Consider the following 13750-nt stretch of genomic DNA (forward strand, 5'->3'; position numbering starts at 1 on the left):
CTTCCCAGGGTTGAGTCGCGTATGGTTTAGCACACGAGACTTCTGACGCGATATCACGTGACGAATAAAAACAATCTTAGGTGGCCTACTTAGGTAGACAAGACATGCTGTGGAACACATCTCGCAGGCTTGTCAATGATGTGATGCAGGGAGGCGGGTATGCATGATGCGTTCAGCTTAATTGCTATGTGTGTTAATATTTCTAATTTGTGACTTTGCTCTTCTCTATCAAAGGAAATTCAATCACCAGGAATGTTCTGCCAAGGCACTCTCGATGACAAAACAAGCAGATGCACGACTGCCAAATCCCGATGTACATAACAAGTGAAAGATGAAACCCGCTGAATGTCCTATCATTAAGCCGTGAGCATTTTCGGTTGATCTCTATTGCCGATATTGACTTCATTCATGATCCACTCGTAGACAGCCCATTGAATGGCATTTACCACGAAGGCCCTGACACTGCAGACTGATAGGCCACGGAAAAAGGGACGAATTCCGCCCTCTCTGTAAGTATCCATCGTCACCTGCCATGCTCCATACCGCCTGTTGCTTTTGCTCGCCGTGCTCATTCTGTCGTGCCTCAGAAACGGCGTCTCATCCGTCGACGGTCGGTAGGAATATTGCTGTGTCTGTAGGCGCGACTTGATGACGTCGAGAGGAAACACACTCGCCCAAGTGGCAATTCCTGCAATCCCACCACAAACCAATACCTTTGACGTATCTCGTCGCCCAGACGCAGCATTGTCTTGCTCTTGAGCAGCAGGCCAGTGGCGATGAGCCAATTCGTATGTCCAAAAGTAAAAGCCATAGCCGATGCTATCCCGAAGCGCCGTGACAAACCCGCCATAGTAGAAGCCCCTTACACCCTCTCTCTTCCATATCTGCTTCAAAATCGCCCAGCTCGATGTAGCTGGTGTGGACATTTGTGCTCGGCATTTGATTAATTCGGTTGGAGCGCTGACTATCCATACTCCCAGGCCGCTCACTGCTCCGGCTGTCCATGTAACCCACCCGGCATCCGGGGTTGATGCCACCTTTTTCAGAATTGCTTCGGACCGATTGTATGAGTAGAATAGCAGCGCATTCAGAGCTCCGTACCCGAATATGGGAGCGGCAGTGCCTTTCATCAAGGCCACTGAGTTCTGGCTGTATATTCTCTGGGCAACATTGCTTCTCGTTTGCTGGTGTACTTTTTCAATATCGAGAGGGTTGCCTACTACAATGCCGACTATTCCGCTGAGATAGCCAGCCCAGAAATCAGCCGACATGGTGAGGATCTTGGAGTTTATGTCTATTGCCAAGTGCTAGATTGTAAGTTCGATGAAATGAAGGCCCCATATCACCTAGTGGTAGTAGAAACTATCACATGCAAACTTAGGTTTTACACTAAGTCTATTCTATCTCTATTCTTCACTTCTCTCACACATGCGATAAAAATGTTAAGTTTGTGTCTACTACACAATCACATGTGGCTCAACAAGCTCGATCCTCGATAAGTATGAGGCATTACCTACATATTCTATTCATATGCCAACGTGGAGGAGATAGCAATTATATTACACTCTTAGCATCCTGCAGCTGCCAGCCGTCTTTGGCTTGTTTAACCTTACTCTCCTGCTCCAATTTGGCAAGCATCTGTAAAACCCCACCGCAAGCTGCCATGTGTAAATCCTCACGCACATCCTTATAAACCGTTTTAACTATGTCCATTGCCGTCCAACTTCTGCTATTGTCCGAGTTGCTGGCTCTCATTGCTTGCAAAACCTCTTCCTCTCGCTGGTGGCGGTGCTCGATATATTCGCTAATCTTTCCCGGTCCATCCTCAACCACAGGCCCATGCCCCGGATAAATTTGCCCGGAAAAGAGCGTCTTCATTTTTCTCAGGCTCTGGAGATACGTAGACAGATCCTCAAACACAGCAGTGCCCTGTCCAAGCACATTGTCACCAGCAAACATTGCATCTTCTTCGGTAAGCACGAACACCATGTGGTCTTTTGCGTGACCGGGAGTGTGCCAGGCCGTTAAAGTCGCGTCTTCGACTTGGAAACTATCGCCACTCTGAATCGGTAACTGTCCATCATCGGGGCTGTTTTTGAAAACCTGTACTTGGGGGAAAGCCTTGACAAGATCTGTGATGCCGCCGGTGTGGTCATGATGCCAATGTGATAATACGGCCAACTTCACCGTCGCATTTTCTTGATCAAGCGTCTCCTTGAGTGTTTGTATCCAAACTGGACGTCCTTCTCCTGTATCAATTAAAATACGAGAGTGGCCAGTACCAAGCAAGTAGGTGTTAGTGCCCTGCAGCGCAAATTTGCCTGGGTTGCCGCCTAGGATCCGGATGCAGCGTGGGCTCAGGCGCTGCACCGTAGGAAGGGCTACCAGAGTAGCGGCCATGGTTTCGATTTTCCTGTATTTCAGTCACTTTCAAGTGGTAGAGACGAGCGCGGGTCCATATATCATGATGGCGATGCAATGAGAGCGTAGGTTTAACTCAACTTGTATTTGCATGCTGCCGAGGTTGGGAGGCGTTTTACATTAGTAACGCAAGCCGAGGCTCCAGATCTACCAGGTACATGGTAGGCACCTTGAACTGCATACACATAACAAAATTGAAGAATCAGGCCTTCGCGATGTAAAAGCCAAAACGAACTATTTCTTCTTCTTCTTTTTTCTTATTAATATTGTTAACAACAAGAAGGAACATATAAGAATATGTACGAGTTCTCCCTCCCCCATCGTGCCAATTACCAGATACTACAAAGGTATTTAGGTAGTACTAATCCTTGTTCAAGGTTTATCGATAAGCACTGGGAAGGTACCTACCCTGCTCGTTCCGTCATAGACCAGAGATCTCTCACTTGTAGTAGCGAGGCTGCCAATCTGTGCGCTAGGCAGCTAGCTGCCACGTTATTCGCCAGCAGGACCCATGAAGTAAGGCTGCATTGCATGTACGCTATCACCACCACCTTGAGCCACCTTGAACCGCCTCTGAACGACTTCAGATCTGAAAGAGTTGCATCCCTCAATCCCTCACTTCGAACGGTAACAATACGTCACCGCGCTACACACTCTACCGCTCGCCAATCACTCCGCCAAGGTTGACAATCCAAGCTCCAAGCTGCGGCTGACCACCGTTGGTCACTACATCTCCAATATGAGCACCGACAGCATCTCCGATTTCCTTGCGGAGCAACGAGACGCAGCTCCAGAAGAGCTCCAGCCTCTTATCCTCAACTTTGAGGACTACTGGGAGCGCAAGTTATGGCACCAACTCACAGACGCCCTCGTCGAATTCTTCAACGATGACGGCAGCGCCGCCCAGCGCTTGGCCTTCTACAATGTCTTCATCCTCAAGTTCGCCGATAAAATCAACAAATTGAAGCTGGTGATGTTGGCCCTCAAAGCTGCAACACAGTGCAAAGGTTTGTTCCCGGCTTCCATCAAACCCAGAGCCATCCACGAGCCCTACTGACAATATCTGGAAGATGACCGTGACCGTTTGGCTTTCCTGCAGTCCGTAGTTAAGAAGGTGGACACAGAGGATTCCCAAGATGCGCTTGTGTTTGCTTCTGTTGCAGTGGCCAGGGTGAAACTAAGCCTTGGCGAGCTGGAGGACGCGAAACAAGATCTAGACGCTGCGGAGAAAATACTAGACTCATTCGACTCTGTTGAGGCAGTCGTACATGCGGCGTTTTACGACGCCAGTGCCAACTACTATCAGGTGAGACTTCTCATCACGGTTTCGAATACCACCACTAATCCTGCTGTTGTTAGCGAAAGATGGACTTTGCAAACTACTACCGAACTGCTCTCCTCTATCTTGCCTGTATCGACCTGTCATCGCTCTCTGACGAGGAACGACATCGAAGAGCCTACTACCTAAGCGTTGCTGCTCTAGTCTCTACTAGTATCTATAATTTCGGCGAGCTTCTACTCCACCCCATTCTGGACACCCTGGGTCGGAGTGAGGATGACGCTTGGTTGCGTGACCTTCTCTTTGCCTACAACCGGGGAGATCTTGCTGCCTACGACCTTCTTTCAGATAACATTGCATCTAACAAGCTGTTAAACGACAACTCGGACAGCCTCCGACAGAAGATATACTTAGCAGCTTTGACGGAGGCTGTATTTCGCAGACCACCGCATGACAGAACCATGACCTTTGCTACTATTTCTCAAGAGACCAAAGTTCAACCTCAAGAAATTGAGCACTTGGTGATGAAGGCTTTGAGCCTGGGCCTTCTGCGCGGAACAATCGACCAAGTAGGTCAGATTGCACACATTACTTGGGTGCAACCAAAGGTACTCGACATGAAGCAGATCGAGAGTATGCGTCAACGGCTCCTTGAGTGGGATTCAAACGTCAATCAGCTGGGGAACTGGATTGAGGCCGCAGGCCATGATGTTTGGGCAGCATAAGCATAACCACGACGAGATGCTGGTCAGTGGAGTTTGCAAATGCTCTTAGAGAGGCTGTATAGTATACCACAAATACGCACTGCAATTCCATTGAACTCTTGAATGGCATACACCCCTTGTTTAAACAAGGGTTATTAGTGATGTATCTAAAACGCAATCTTACAAACGAGATCCACCCCTGTTACGCAGGGTCTATTATACATTTCTCAATGTCATAGCTAGCATCTTTGCAGAAAACGCGGGCATCCTTCATATCTTGAAAGTAGAACTAAGAGTGTTTGTTGTGCCGATGAGCCAGGCAGGCCACCAAACGCACCAAATAATGATTGGGGTGTACATCCCCCACACATTCCACCCCAAACTCGCTGCTTTCAGCACTTCAGACATGGTAACACCGCTGGTCCATGCTGCGGATGATATAACAACGGGAGGTGAAGTCAGTATCAATAGGATTCCAAGGAACACCCTAGTGACCAAGTTGTTGGTCGGTTGGATGAAAGTAAGAGGGCTTGCCAGAAGCCCAACCAGAAAAGCGAGTGAGAAATTGAGCGTGCTGAGCGTGGCAAGAGATACACCTAGGATCAGCAGCGAGAAGGATTTTGTAAGTTGAAAGAACTGCGCGGTAGGCTTCTGAACTGAGGCAATAACGAAAGAGAAGATTGCAGGAAGAGCAGTAGACGAGACAGAAAATAGCAAAAAGGCGAATGGCAACGTCTAGTCATAACAAAAATAGGTCAGCACTCAGGTTTCAGGGTCCGCTATAGCCATAGATTTGGTGTTTCAGCCTACCTTAATGCCAAGATGGTTGAAAATGAACAGAGGTATTGCTGACATGGAATGGCATGTCGCAACGAGAGCGAGCGGCGAGAGAAGGTTACGCTCAACCGTAGGAGGAGATGAAGCCCTCGTTGTCGAAATTCCTTTGCCTTCTGAAAGGTCCCCCTTTGGCTTGTCGGTGGCTTCTCTCTTTGCTATGGGTTGCCCACTCTTCACCCAAAGAAAGATGGCCATAATAGTGAAATTGGCAGCAACCAGCATGGCACTGGGCAGATATGTGCCGATGCTAACAAAGCGATTCTTCTGCATGAGAAGATAGAAAAAGAAGCTCTGATGCAAATGCTCCAAAAGGTTGTTGAGACTCCTGAAAGATCCTTCTACGACTCTGCCCATTGCCATCTCATCGTGCCATCCTTCGCCAGCGGGCTGTAAGGTTATAGCGTCCACATGATAGGGAATGAAGCTACTATGGGGTCCTGTTGGATAACCAAGGCCTTGATAGAGCATACCTCGGAGCATCGTTTGAAGCCGATCCTGGTAGCTGTCCGTATGGCCAGCCATTTGCTGAACGGTAGTTTCAATGCCCATCTGGCCGCCTGCAATGTTTACAATCGAATTGATGAGGTCGAGATTGGGCAATTGACCATTCGTACCATCGTAAATGATGTGGAGTTCATGATACCGGTGCTCGAAAGGGTAGTCAATCGCAAGAGCTCCTTGCAATGCGCCAGACTTGAGAGGCAACGGCGCAATATACTTTGAATCATGAGCATCATGATAGGCATCAACCCAAGCTTGCGTACCCGTGGTGCTGTCTGGAGGTAGAAGGAGAATGATATCCTTAGACCATAAAGACCAACCTGGGTATTGTTAGCTGGACCGAGTAAACCAGATGCGTAGAGCCCGGGCTTCATTGGCGACTAACGTTTGAAATAGCGAGCCAACGTGAGGACGAGCGCAACACCATTGCGATTGAGCTGCTCATCTATACTTTTCCATGCAGCCACCAGAACGATGGCTTCGGTTGCATCCCCTCGCGGAGCTTGCAAAATACCGTAGACATTCTCTCCACTGTATATTTCTCCCGCAGAGTGATAGGTATAATTCTGTCGACCAACCTTGACTCCAAAGCCAGTCAAGATGGATTCCAGCTTGTCATTGACTCTAGTTTTCGTGTTAGCCATCTGTGTGCCGCGGAAATCGTCCATCCAGCTGGGAAGGGCCACTGACTCGTAGTTATTCTTGCTAGCAAGCAAGTCTACCTCATGCCTGAATGCTCTGAAAATGGATTGTTCGCTACCCCCAAAGTATGTATGCACCTGGCCAGGTAAGAGAGCATTCTCTGATACGTAGGTTCGTCTCGAGTAATCGTCCAGGGGCAGTAGGAGGAGCCAAACAACACCGATGGCGATGCAAAAGGCAGATATGTAGGGAGGTATTTTGAGCAGTCGAGGGTCGCGACGCAATGACAGCGCTGTAGCTACATAGACAAGAAAGTTAGCGCATTGGCTACGTCGCAGATGTTAGAAACACATACAGAGCAGTCGTGGCATCTCAGTTGCAAATCGCGCCAGGAATAAGTTTACCACTAATTGCTCGATCTGAATTGAAGGGCGACTGCTGGCTATAAAATTCCGGAGAAAGAAGAGCGCATGAGGAATGGGTAAAATCAATCCATAGCTTGGCCCAGCATTGGACACTAAAGTACTAGTATATCTCCAGGGTCCAAGCTGAAGACATTCCCGAGGTGGACCAGCGTTTTAGACTGATTATATAACCCCCCGAAACAAGCAACCACTAAATTCACACGAAGTATCATTCAACAGACAGCTTTATGTAGTAATTTATAATTCTTTTACAACTGGTATCTCATTGCATCTCAGGAAAAGAGAATTATTAATATTTCTATGTAATTATAATTATAACTGTTTATGAGATTTCTCTATATCATATTACTTGAGATTTCTCTATATCATATTACTTCCGTGCCCGAGGAAATATAAAGAGGAACGTCTAAAGCGAGAGTTCGGAAGAGTCGTAAGTTAGATAGTCTTGTTCGCTGATTTCCGAGTCATTATCTTCGTAATGGCGTGTCGAATTGCGATGCCTGCCTTTTCAATGTCCTTTTTAGATAGCGCAGAAGTGACGCACACTTTGAGGCTTGGTTGGAGTGACCAATCTCCATCCTTCGCCCCCATGGCATTCGCATAGGGTCTTGTCTTCAGTCGTGTGATCATAACACCATTCGCGAGGGACTGTTGGTTGTTAGCTATCAGTATCGTGCAAAAAGAGAAGGAGTGTAAAGGGAAAGCGGAGCATATACCTCTTCGACACACTCCATCAGAATCTTCTCTTGATCATCCACGGTCAATCTCCTGGCCTTAATGACTTCGGATTTGAGTACCAGGAGCAAGATAGGATTGTCCAGCGAGCTGGTGCACACAACCCAATCGCTACGCGGGTCAAGCTGCGCTCTCAAAGCTCGGATATTCTCTCTGCATTGAACAAGCACGTCGGGATTTGACTGCAGTAGTTTCACAGATTCGCTTGCTGTCATGGCCAACATGGCCGGTAAGGCAGCAGAGTAGGTGTAAGCAGAGGAAGTGATGCGCTGGTGCACAATGACATCTTTGGATCCAGCACAGAATCCGCCTCCCGCGCACAATGGGCCAGAGAGTGATCCGATAATCATGTCCACTTGTTGCGGATCGACGTTTTGCGCTTCGGTGAGGCCACGCCCAGTTCGCCCCAATACTCCGAAGGACCAGGTTTCATCCAGAATAATTCGAAACTTGTACTTTTCCTTCAGCTCAACCAATCGGGGTAGATCAGTTACATCGCCGGTCGTCTCAAATAAGCCTTCAGTAACAACGAATCGACGTGTCAGTTTACCCGATTTTGCCTGCTCATTTACAACAGATTTCATCACTTTCTCTAGGTCACTCATGTCTCCGTGTTTGAACCATTTGATGTTGCTCCTGGAAATCTGTAGGCCTTTGCGGATGGAATAATTGGCAGCAGCATCAGCAATAATCACATCTCCACGCTTGCAAAAAGAAGGAATGACGCTTGAAACCGTCGAGAAGGTTTGCGCATAAACAATGCATGCTTCCGTGCCGAGAAATGAAGAAATGTCTGCTTCGGCTTTCTCATGAACGTCCTGAGTGCCATAAAATTGAGGAGGTCCACAAGGGCCAACTCCATATGTCCGCAGCGTTTGGATTGCCTTCTCCTTGATTTGGTCGTTGGCGTTAAAGTTATAGAAGTTGTAGGATGCCAGATTAATAGCAGTGCGTCCATTGGATAATTTGACTTTGGGACCCGTCGGTCTGAGTCGTGAATCAATATACCGCAGTATCATTATTAGACGGCATCAACGTACCCTACAATAACCGGAAGTTTTTCATTCTCGATCTCTTCAATGAGAGTTTGGTCTGCTACAAGCGGTTCGGGAGTCCATTCGTCAATCAATTCCTCGATTTCCTGAAGCCATAGACAGTCAGTGATGGTACTATTAGTCAATTGACCGGAGACTTACGCCTTCCCGCAACTTGACAAAATTCTGCTTGTGGGTAGAGTATGAAGGAGACATCAGATACCGTATGAAAAACAAAACGAGTATCAATTCAATGGCAGATCGAACGGGGTCATTTTGGTAGCTGGATTGGATGTATCGGGCCAGCATAGCCGAGCCGGGAAGTTTCTGGAAATTAGTCGATACCACATGGGCAATTTCGCCAAAGCGAACCTGGAGAGTATCGAACTCCATTGTGATCAACCCACCGGTCGTGAGCAGTCGATCTTGTATGACTTTGGAGTGCTGGGGAAGATGTAAATGGTCAAAGGCCGAGCTTGAACGCAAAAGGACAAGTAGTGCAAGTCGCTTAGTCATACGCTGATACATAATAGAATACAAACCGCAACTAGCAAATAGTACCTACCTACCTATTATATTACCTACTAGGTAGTAGTCAATGTTAAAACATCATAGGTAGCTTTGCAAACTATATCTTACTAGGTATTTATCTGTTTATTTCCACAAAATATTTGACAAGCAAGTATTTGACATATTATCGATTATCTATATGTAGATACATATATCCTAAATATAGATTCTCATATTAGCACTACTTCGTATCTTAGTGCATATCTACCCCTTCGGCAGGCACGTATTCCTCTAGTGCGTCCCTGGCATTCTTCCTCGCAACTTTATTTCTCTTCTCTAATGTAGAATGGCCCTGTTTAGAAAGCTGTCACGGCCACTCTTTCTTCCTCCTGTATTGCACAGCCGAACACTGCAAAACATCATTCTAATTGCTTCTTGTCTTATCTTCTTCTTCTTCTTCTTTCTGTATAATCTCAGAGAACCAGAACCCACCCAATTGCTGCCGTATCAAATTTATCCACAGACCAACGACTCCATACATCATACGGTGACGGAGTTTCTTCCCGCCTCTGTAGAAACCGGAAAAGATTCGACTCGAGAACTTTGCGATTCGTTCCCTAAACATGTATTATCAAGAATACAGCCAGTTCTTAAGACCGGTCATGGCGATAACAAGGAAAAATTGAACGCGCAAATGGACAGCACCAGCGCTTGCTTTACACCAGATGAATTGATCATCTTTTCTGATCTCGATGAAAAGATCCGGGATCATCATGCTATCGACATCTTGGCCCATCTACCTAGCGCCCATTATAATGCTACAACCTTCAAGATGTGGGAAGAATATCTAGCCCAAAAAGAAATGCAAGCGAACGGTGTATTAGACACTGAAGCACAGGTAAAGCACATAAATGGATGGGCGCTGGACAAGTTCAAATTCTTACCTATGATGGAAAGAGCTTGGGCCATGAAACCGAATAGAGACTTCTACGTCTTTTACGAAACAGACACGTAAGTGGACTCTTGTATTGATTGGCCTGATGCCTCATTGACGTCGTCTCTCCCAGTTATATTTTCTGGGACAACCTCTTCCGGTTTCTTCAAACATACAACCCAGATGCGAACGTTTACATTGGCTCGCCATCTCCTGGGCGCCGTGATCCCAAACGGGGAGACCAAGGCACCCTCTTCGCTAACGGGGGTCCTGGATATGTGATCAGTCGAGGCGCTATGAAGACCTTGTTACAGCGCACTACTGGTCCATTTGGACAGTATACCGACGACCCGCTGTCCGTAAAATTCAGCTATCTAAATCATGATGATGAGTGCTGTGGCGATAGCGTTCTGGGGTGGGTGTTATGGGAGCTTGGTATTCCTATGCATGGTCACTGGCCTATGTTTAGTGATTATGGCCTTCATGATATTCCCTTCAATGATCAGCATTGGTGCCAGCCGCTCATCACTCTGCACAAAACACCACCAAAAGATATGGTTGATTTGTTCAGCTGGGAGTTTAGCCAGCGGAAATCCCAGGTCAGTAGCGTCCCGTACATGTTTCATACAACTATTTGCTTCTTCTATCGAGTATGGGCAAGTAGATTTGACCTGCTTCATAGCTGACAAACCAATAGCGCCCATTGCTATATACAGATATATGGGAATTTCACAAACCGGGCACTGTTCCATCGCGTGAGAACTGGGATGGCGGCCGCTTTGATGCGTTTGAGCCACCCGCTGAGGTTATAATTGATTCATCTGAGCAGTGTGGCCGTGCTTGTAGCGATGACGTGGGCTGTTTACAATGGAAATGGGAAGGGAGAGACCGGAAAAGGTGTACTCTTTTACGGTCATTACAACACGGAAGGGCACGGAAGGCGGAGAAGGAAGACGGAGATAAAGAAGGCTGGGTTGATTATACATCAGGCTGGGTAGAAGAGCATATAACGGAATGGAGAAAAAGACAAGACTGTGGTATTGTTAAGTGGGTTGGGGCAAGTGTAGAAAGGAAATTTTAAAATAAAAATAAAAGTTTAAGAAAAACATAATTATTTAAGTAATATAATTTTACTATTTAAGCTATAGTACAAATTATTAACTTTAAAATTAATATAAAAATTTATTATGAAATTAATAAAAATTAATATATAAAAAATCAAAATTAATATATAAAAATTTAAAATATAATATAAAGTAATAATAAAAATTAATATAAAAAGGCAGTTAATAGGGACGCATAATGTTTTTACTATGGACGCATAATTTTATAAACGCATAATAGTTTTTTTAAATACAAATAAATTAAATAATTTTATATAAATTTTTTTTAATAAAGTTTAATAATAAAACTATTTAAAACTAAAATCCGTTTTTTTATATTTATTTTTTTTAATTTTATATAAAATAAAAAAGAAAATTATAATTTTTGCTTATATAATTATTTTGTTTTTTTCTCTCTTTTTTTTATATTTAATATAAAAATAACTATAGAAGATAAATTTATAAAAGAATGGTAAATGAATAACTTAAAAAATAAGCTTTATAAATATATTATTTTTATTACGTAATAATAAAAACTTACTTAGTTATTTAATTATGCATCTGTAAGGTTATGCGTCTGTAGTAAAAACATTATATATCCCTATCAATTGCCTATAAAAATTGTATTTATTATTTAAAAGTTTAGTAAAGTTATAATAATAAAGTTTAAAAAAGGCTATATTTTAGTTTTTATTTTAAAATATAAAATTAATTTATATAATAATTTAACTTATACTTAAATATATAAAGTAATTCTTAAAGTAATAAATTATTTATAATTTATATTAATAAAAATAATAAAATATATAAAAAATTGATTTTAGTATTATATTAATAAATTAAGTATAAAAATTAATATTATTCTTAAGTAAGAAAAATAAATTACTTAAGAACTAAAATTAAAATAATTATTATTAAACTTTTATTTAATAACTATTAGTTAATAACTTAGTTAATTTATATTTTCTTTTTTATAATTAATTTAAGTTACTTTTTTTACTTTATTTATTTTTTAAGCTTTAGTAAACCTTTTTTATAATATTAATAATATTAAAATTATAAGTTTTTATAATAATTATTATTATTAATTTTTTATTACTTTTAATTATTATAATTATTTATAATAAACTTTAGTTAATTATTAATTTATTATTAATTATTATAAGGGTTTATTACTTTTATATAAAGTATATTATTTTATTAAGTAGTTTTATATATTATATATATAATTTATTTTTAAATAAAATTATTATTACTTTTTATAATTTAATAAAATAATATAATAGTTTATTAAGTTTAGTAAGGTTATTTAATTATAAATTATAAGCTTAAAGTTAATTATATTATATTTAAATTTTATTATTTAAGTTTATATAAATATATATATATATATATATTTAAGTTTAATTTTAAACCTTAATATAATAATTATACTTTATAGCCTAAATTTTTAAGGTTTAACTTAGTAAATTATAATTAATTAAGTTAAATTATAAATTAATTATAAATTTTAAACTAAAGGCTAAAGTATAATTTTTCTTTAACTTAGTTATTATAACTTTATTAAATTATTTAATAATAAATATAACTTTTATATAAATAATTAATTATTTAAGTTATTTAATAAATATAAATATATTATTATTATATAATTTTTTAAAGTAATATAATTTATTATTTTATTATTTTAAAAAGTAATTATATAAAGTATTTTAATTTTTAAAATTAATATTTTTTTATTAATTAAAGTAAAATAATATTATTTAAGGTATATATTTATTTTTAAATTATATAAGGGATTAAATTAAGTTATAATATAATATTTTTTTATTAATTTTATTTTTAAAATTAAATTAAAAAACTTATATTTTATTATTTTTTTATATATAATTTTAATAAAAAGTAAAATAATTTAGTAAATTATAAAATTATTTAAAAATTAAAAAATTATAAATTTAAATTTTACTTATTTTATAATTTTATTATTATAAATATTATAAATTATATAATTTAAAATTATAAATTTTACTTAAATTTATATATAATAATATAAAATAAATAATTATTATATATTAATACTTTAGAGTATATAATATATTAAGAAAATATAATAAATTAAGTTTTTTAATTTAATTTATTAATTATTAACTTAGGATTTAAAATTAAAAAATTAATAAAAGTTTTTTTTAATATTTATTTATTTTAAAATTTAAGTAAAGCTTATTATATTAAAATTAATTAAAAGTTTTTTTAAAATACTTAAATAAATATTAAGTAATTTTAATATAAAATTTCTTTTTATATTATAATTATACTTATATAATTCTTTCTTAATTAAAAATAAATAAATTACTTAAGAATTAAAATTATAATAATTATTATTAAATTTTTATTTAATAATTATTAACTAAGTAATATTACTTTATTAATATTATTACTTAATAATAACTTAATTAATTTATATTTTCTTTTTATAATTAATTTAACTCTCTTAGGTATAAAAAATAAACTGCTTAAAAAGAACTAGTTATAAAAAAGCCTTTATATATAGTAACCTTTAATTAATTAGCTAGTTTAACTAGCTATATATATATAGCTATATAAATCTTACTTACTATTTTAGGC

At 39.8% G+C, this 13750-nt stretch overlaps 6 protein-coding genes across 6 annotated transcripts; 2 read left to right on the forward strand and 4 right to left on the reverse strand.

The window, feature by feature from the left end:
• Positions 1-356: 356 nt before the first annotated feature.
• On the reverse strand, positions 357-1271 carry Triagg1_7429 (uncharacterized protein; the record flags this gene model as incomplete). Its single annotated transcript, XM_062902164.1, has 1 exon — positions 357-1271. One exon carries the CDS (start codon positions 1269-1271, stop codon positions 357-359), a length of 915 nt encoding a protein of 304 aa, XP_062753747.1.
• Positions 1272-1554: 283 nt separating this feature from the next.
• Triagg1_7430 (uncharacterized protein) lies at positions 1555-2400 on the reverse strand (the record flags this gene model as incomplete). Its single annotated transcript, XM_062902165.1, has 1 exon — positions 1555-2400. The coding sequence occupies one exon, from the start codon at positions 2398-2400 to the stop codon at positions 1555-1557; it is 846 nt and encodes a 281-aa protein (XP_062753748.1).
• Positions 2401-3160: 760 nt separating this feature from the next.
• On the forward strand, positions 3161-4425 carry Triagg1_7431 (uncharacterized protein; the record flags this gene model as incomplete). The annotated part of the gene is made up of 3 exons (XM_062902166.1): positions 3161-3428; positions 3492-3727; positions 3781-4425. 3 exons carry the CDS (start codon positions 3161-3163, stop codon positions 4423-4425), a joined length of 1149 nt encoding a protein of 382 aa, XP_062753749.1.
• Positions 4426-4674: 249 nt separating this feature from the next.
• Triagg1_7432 (uncharacterized protein) lies at positions 4675-6755 on the reverse strand (the record flags this gene model as incomplete). Its single annotated transcript, XM_062902167.1, has 4 exons — positions 4675-5139; positions 5215-6062; positions 6128-6682; positions 6740-6755. 4 exons carry the CDS (start codon positions 6753-6755, stop codon positions 4675-4677), a joined length of 1884 nt encoding a protein of 627 aa, XP_062753750.1.
• A 489-nt stretch (positions 6756-7244) lies between these two features.
• Triagg1_7433 (uncharacterized protein) lies at positions 7245-8971 on the reverse strand (the record flags this gene model as incomplete). Its single annotated transcript, XM_062902168.1, has 4 exons — positions 7245-7457; positions 7526-8531; positions 8585-8685; positions 8741-8971. 4 exons carry the CDS (start codon positions 8969-8971, stop codon positions 7245-7247), a joined length of 1551 nt encoding a protein of 516 aa, XP_062753751.1.
• Positions 8972-9782: 811 nt separating this feature from the next.
• Triagg1_7434 (uncharacterized protein) lies at positions 9783-11103 on the forward strand (the record flags this gene model as incomplete). The annotated part of the gene is made up of 4 exons (XM_062902169.1): positions 9783-10099; positions 10156-10437; positions 10492-10621; positions 10720-11103. 4 exons carry the CDS (start codon positions 9783-9785, stop codon positions 11101-11103), a joined length of 1113 nt encoding a protein of 370 aa, XP_062753752.1.
• Between the last annotated feature and the right edge of the window lie 2647 nt (positions 11104-13750).

The sequence above is a fragment of the Trichoderma aggressivum genome (genome assembly GCF_033847375.1).
Source record: "Trichoderma aggressivum f. europaeum strain CBS 100526 chromosome Unknown scaffold_032, whole genome shotgun sequence".
Classification (NCBI taxonomy): domain Eukaryota; kingdom Fungi; phylum Ascomycota; class Sordariomycetes; order Hypocreales; family Hypocreaceae; genus Trichoderma; species Trichoderma aggressivum.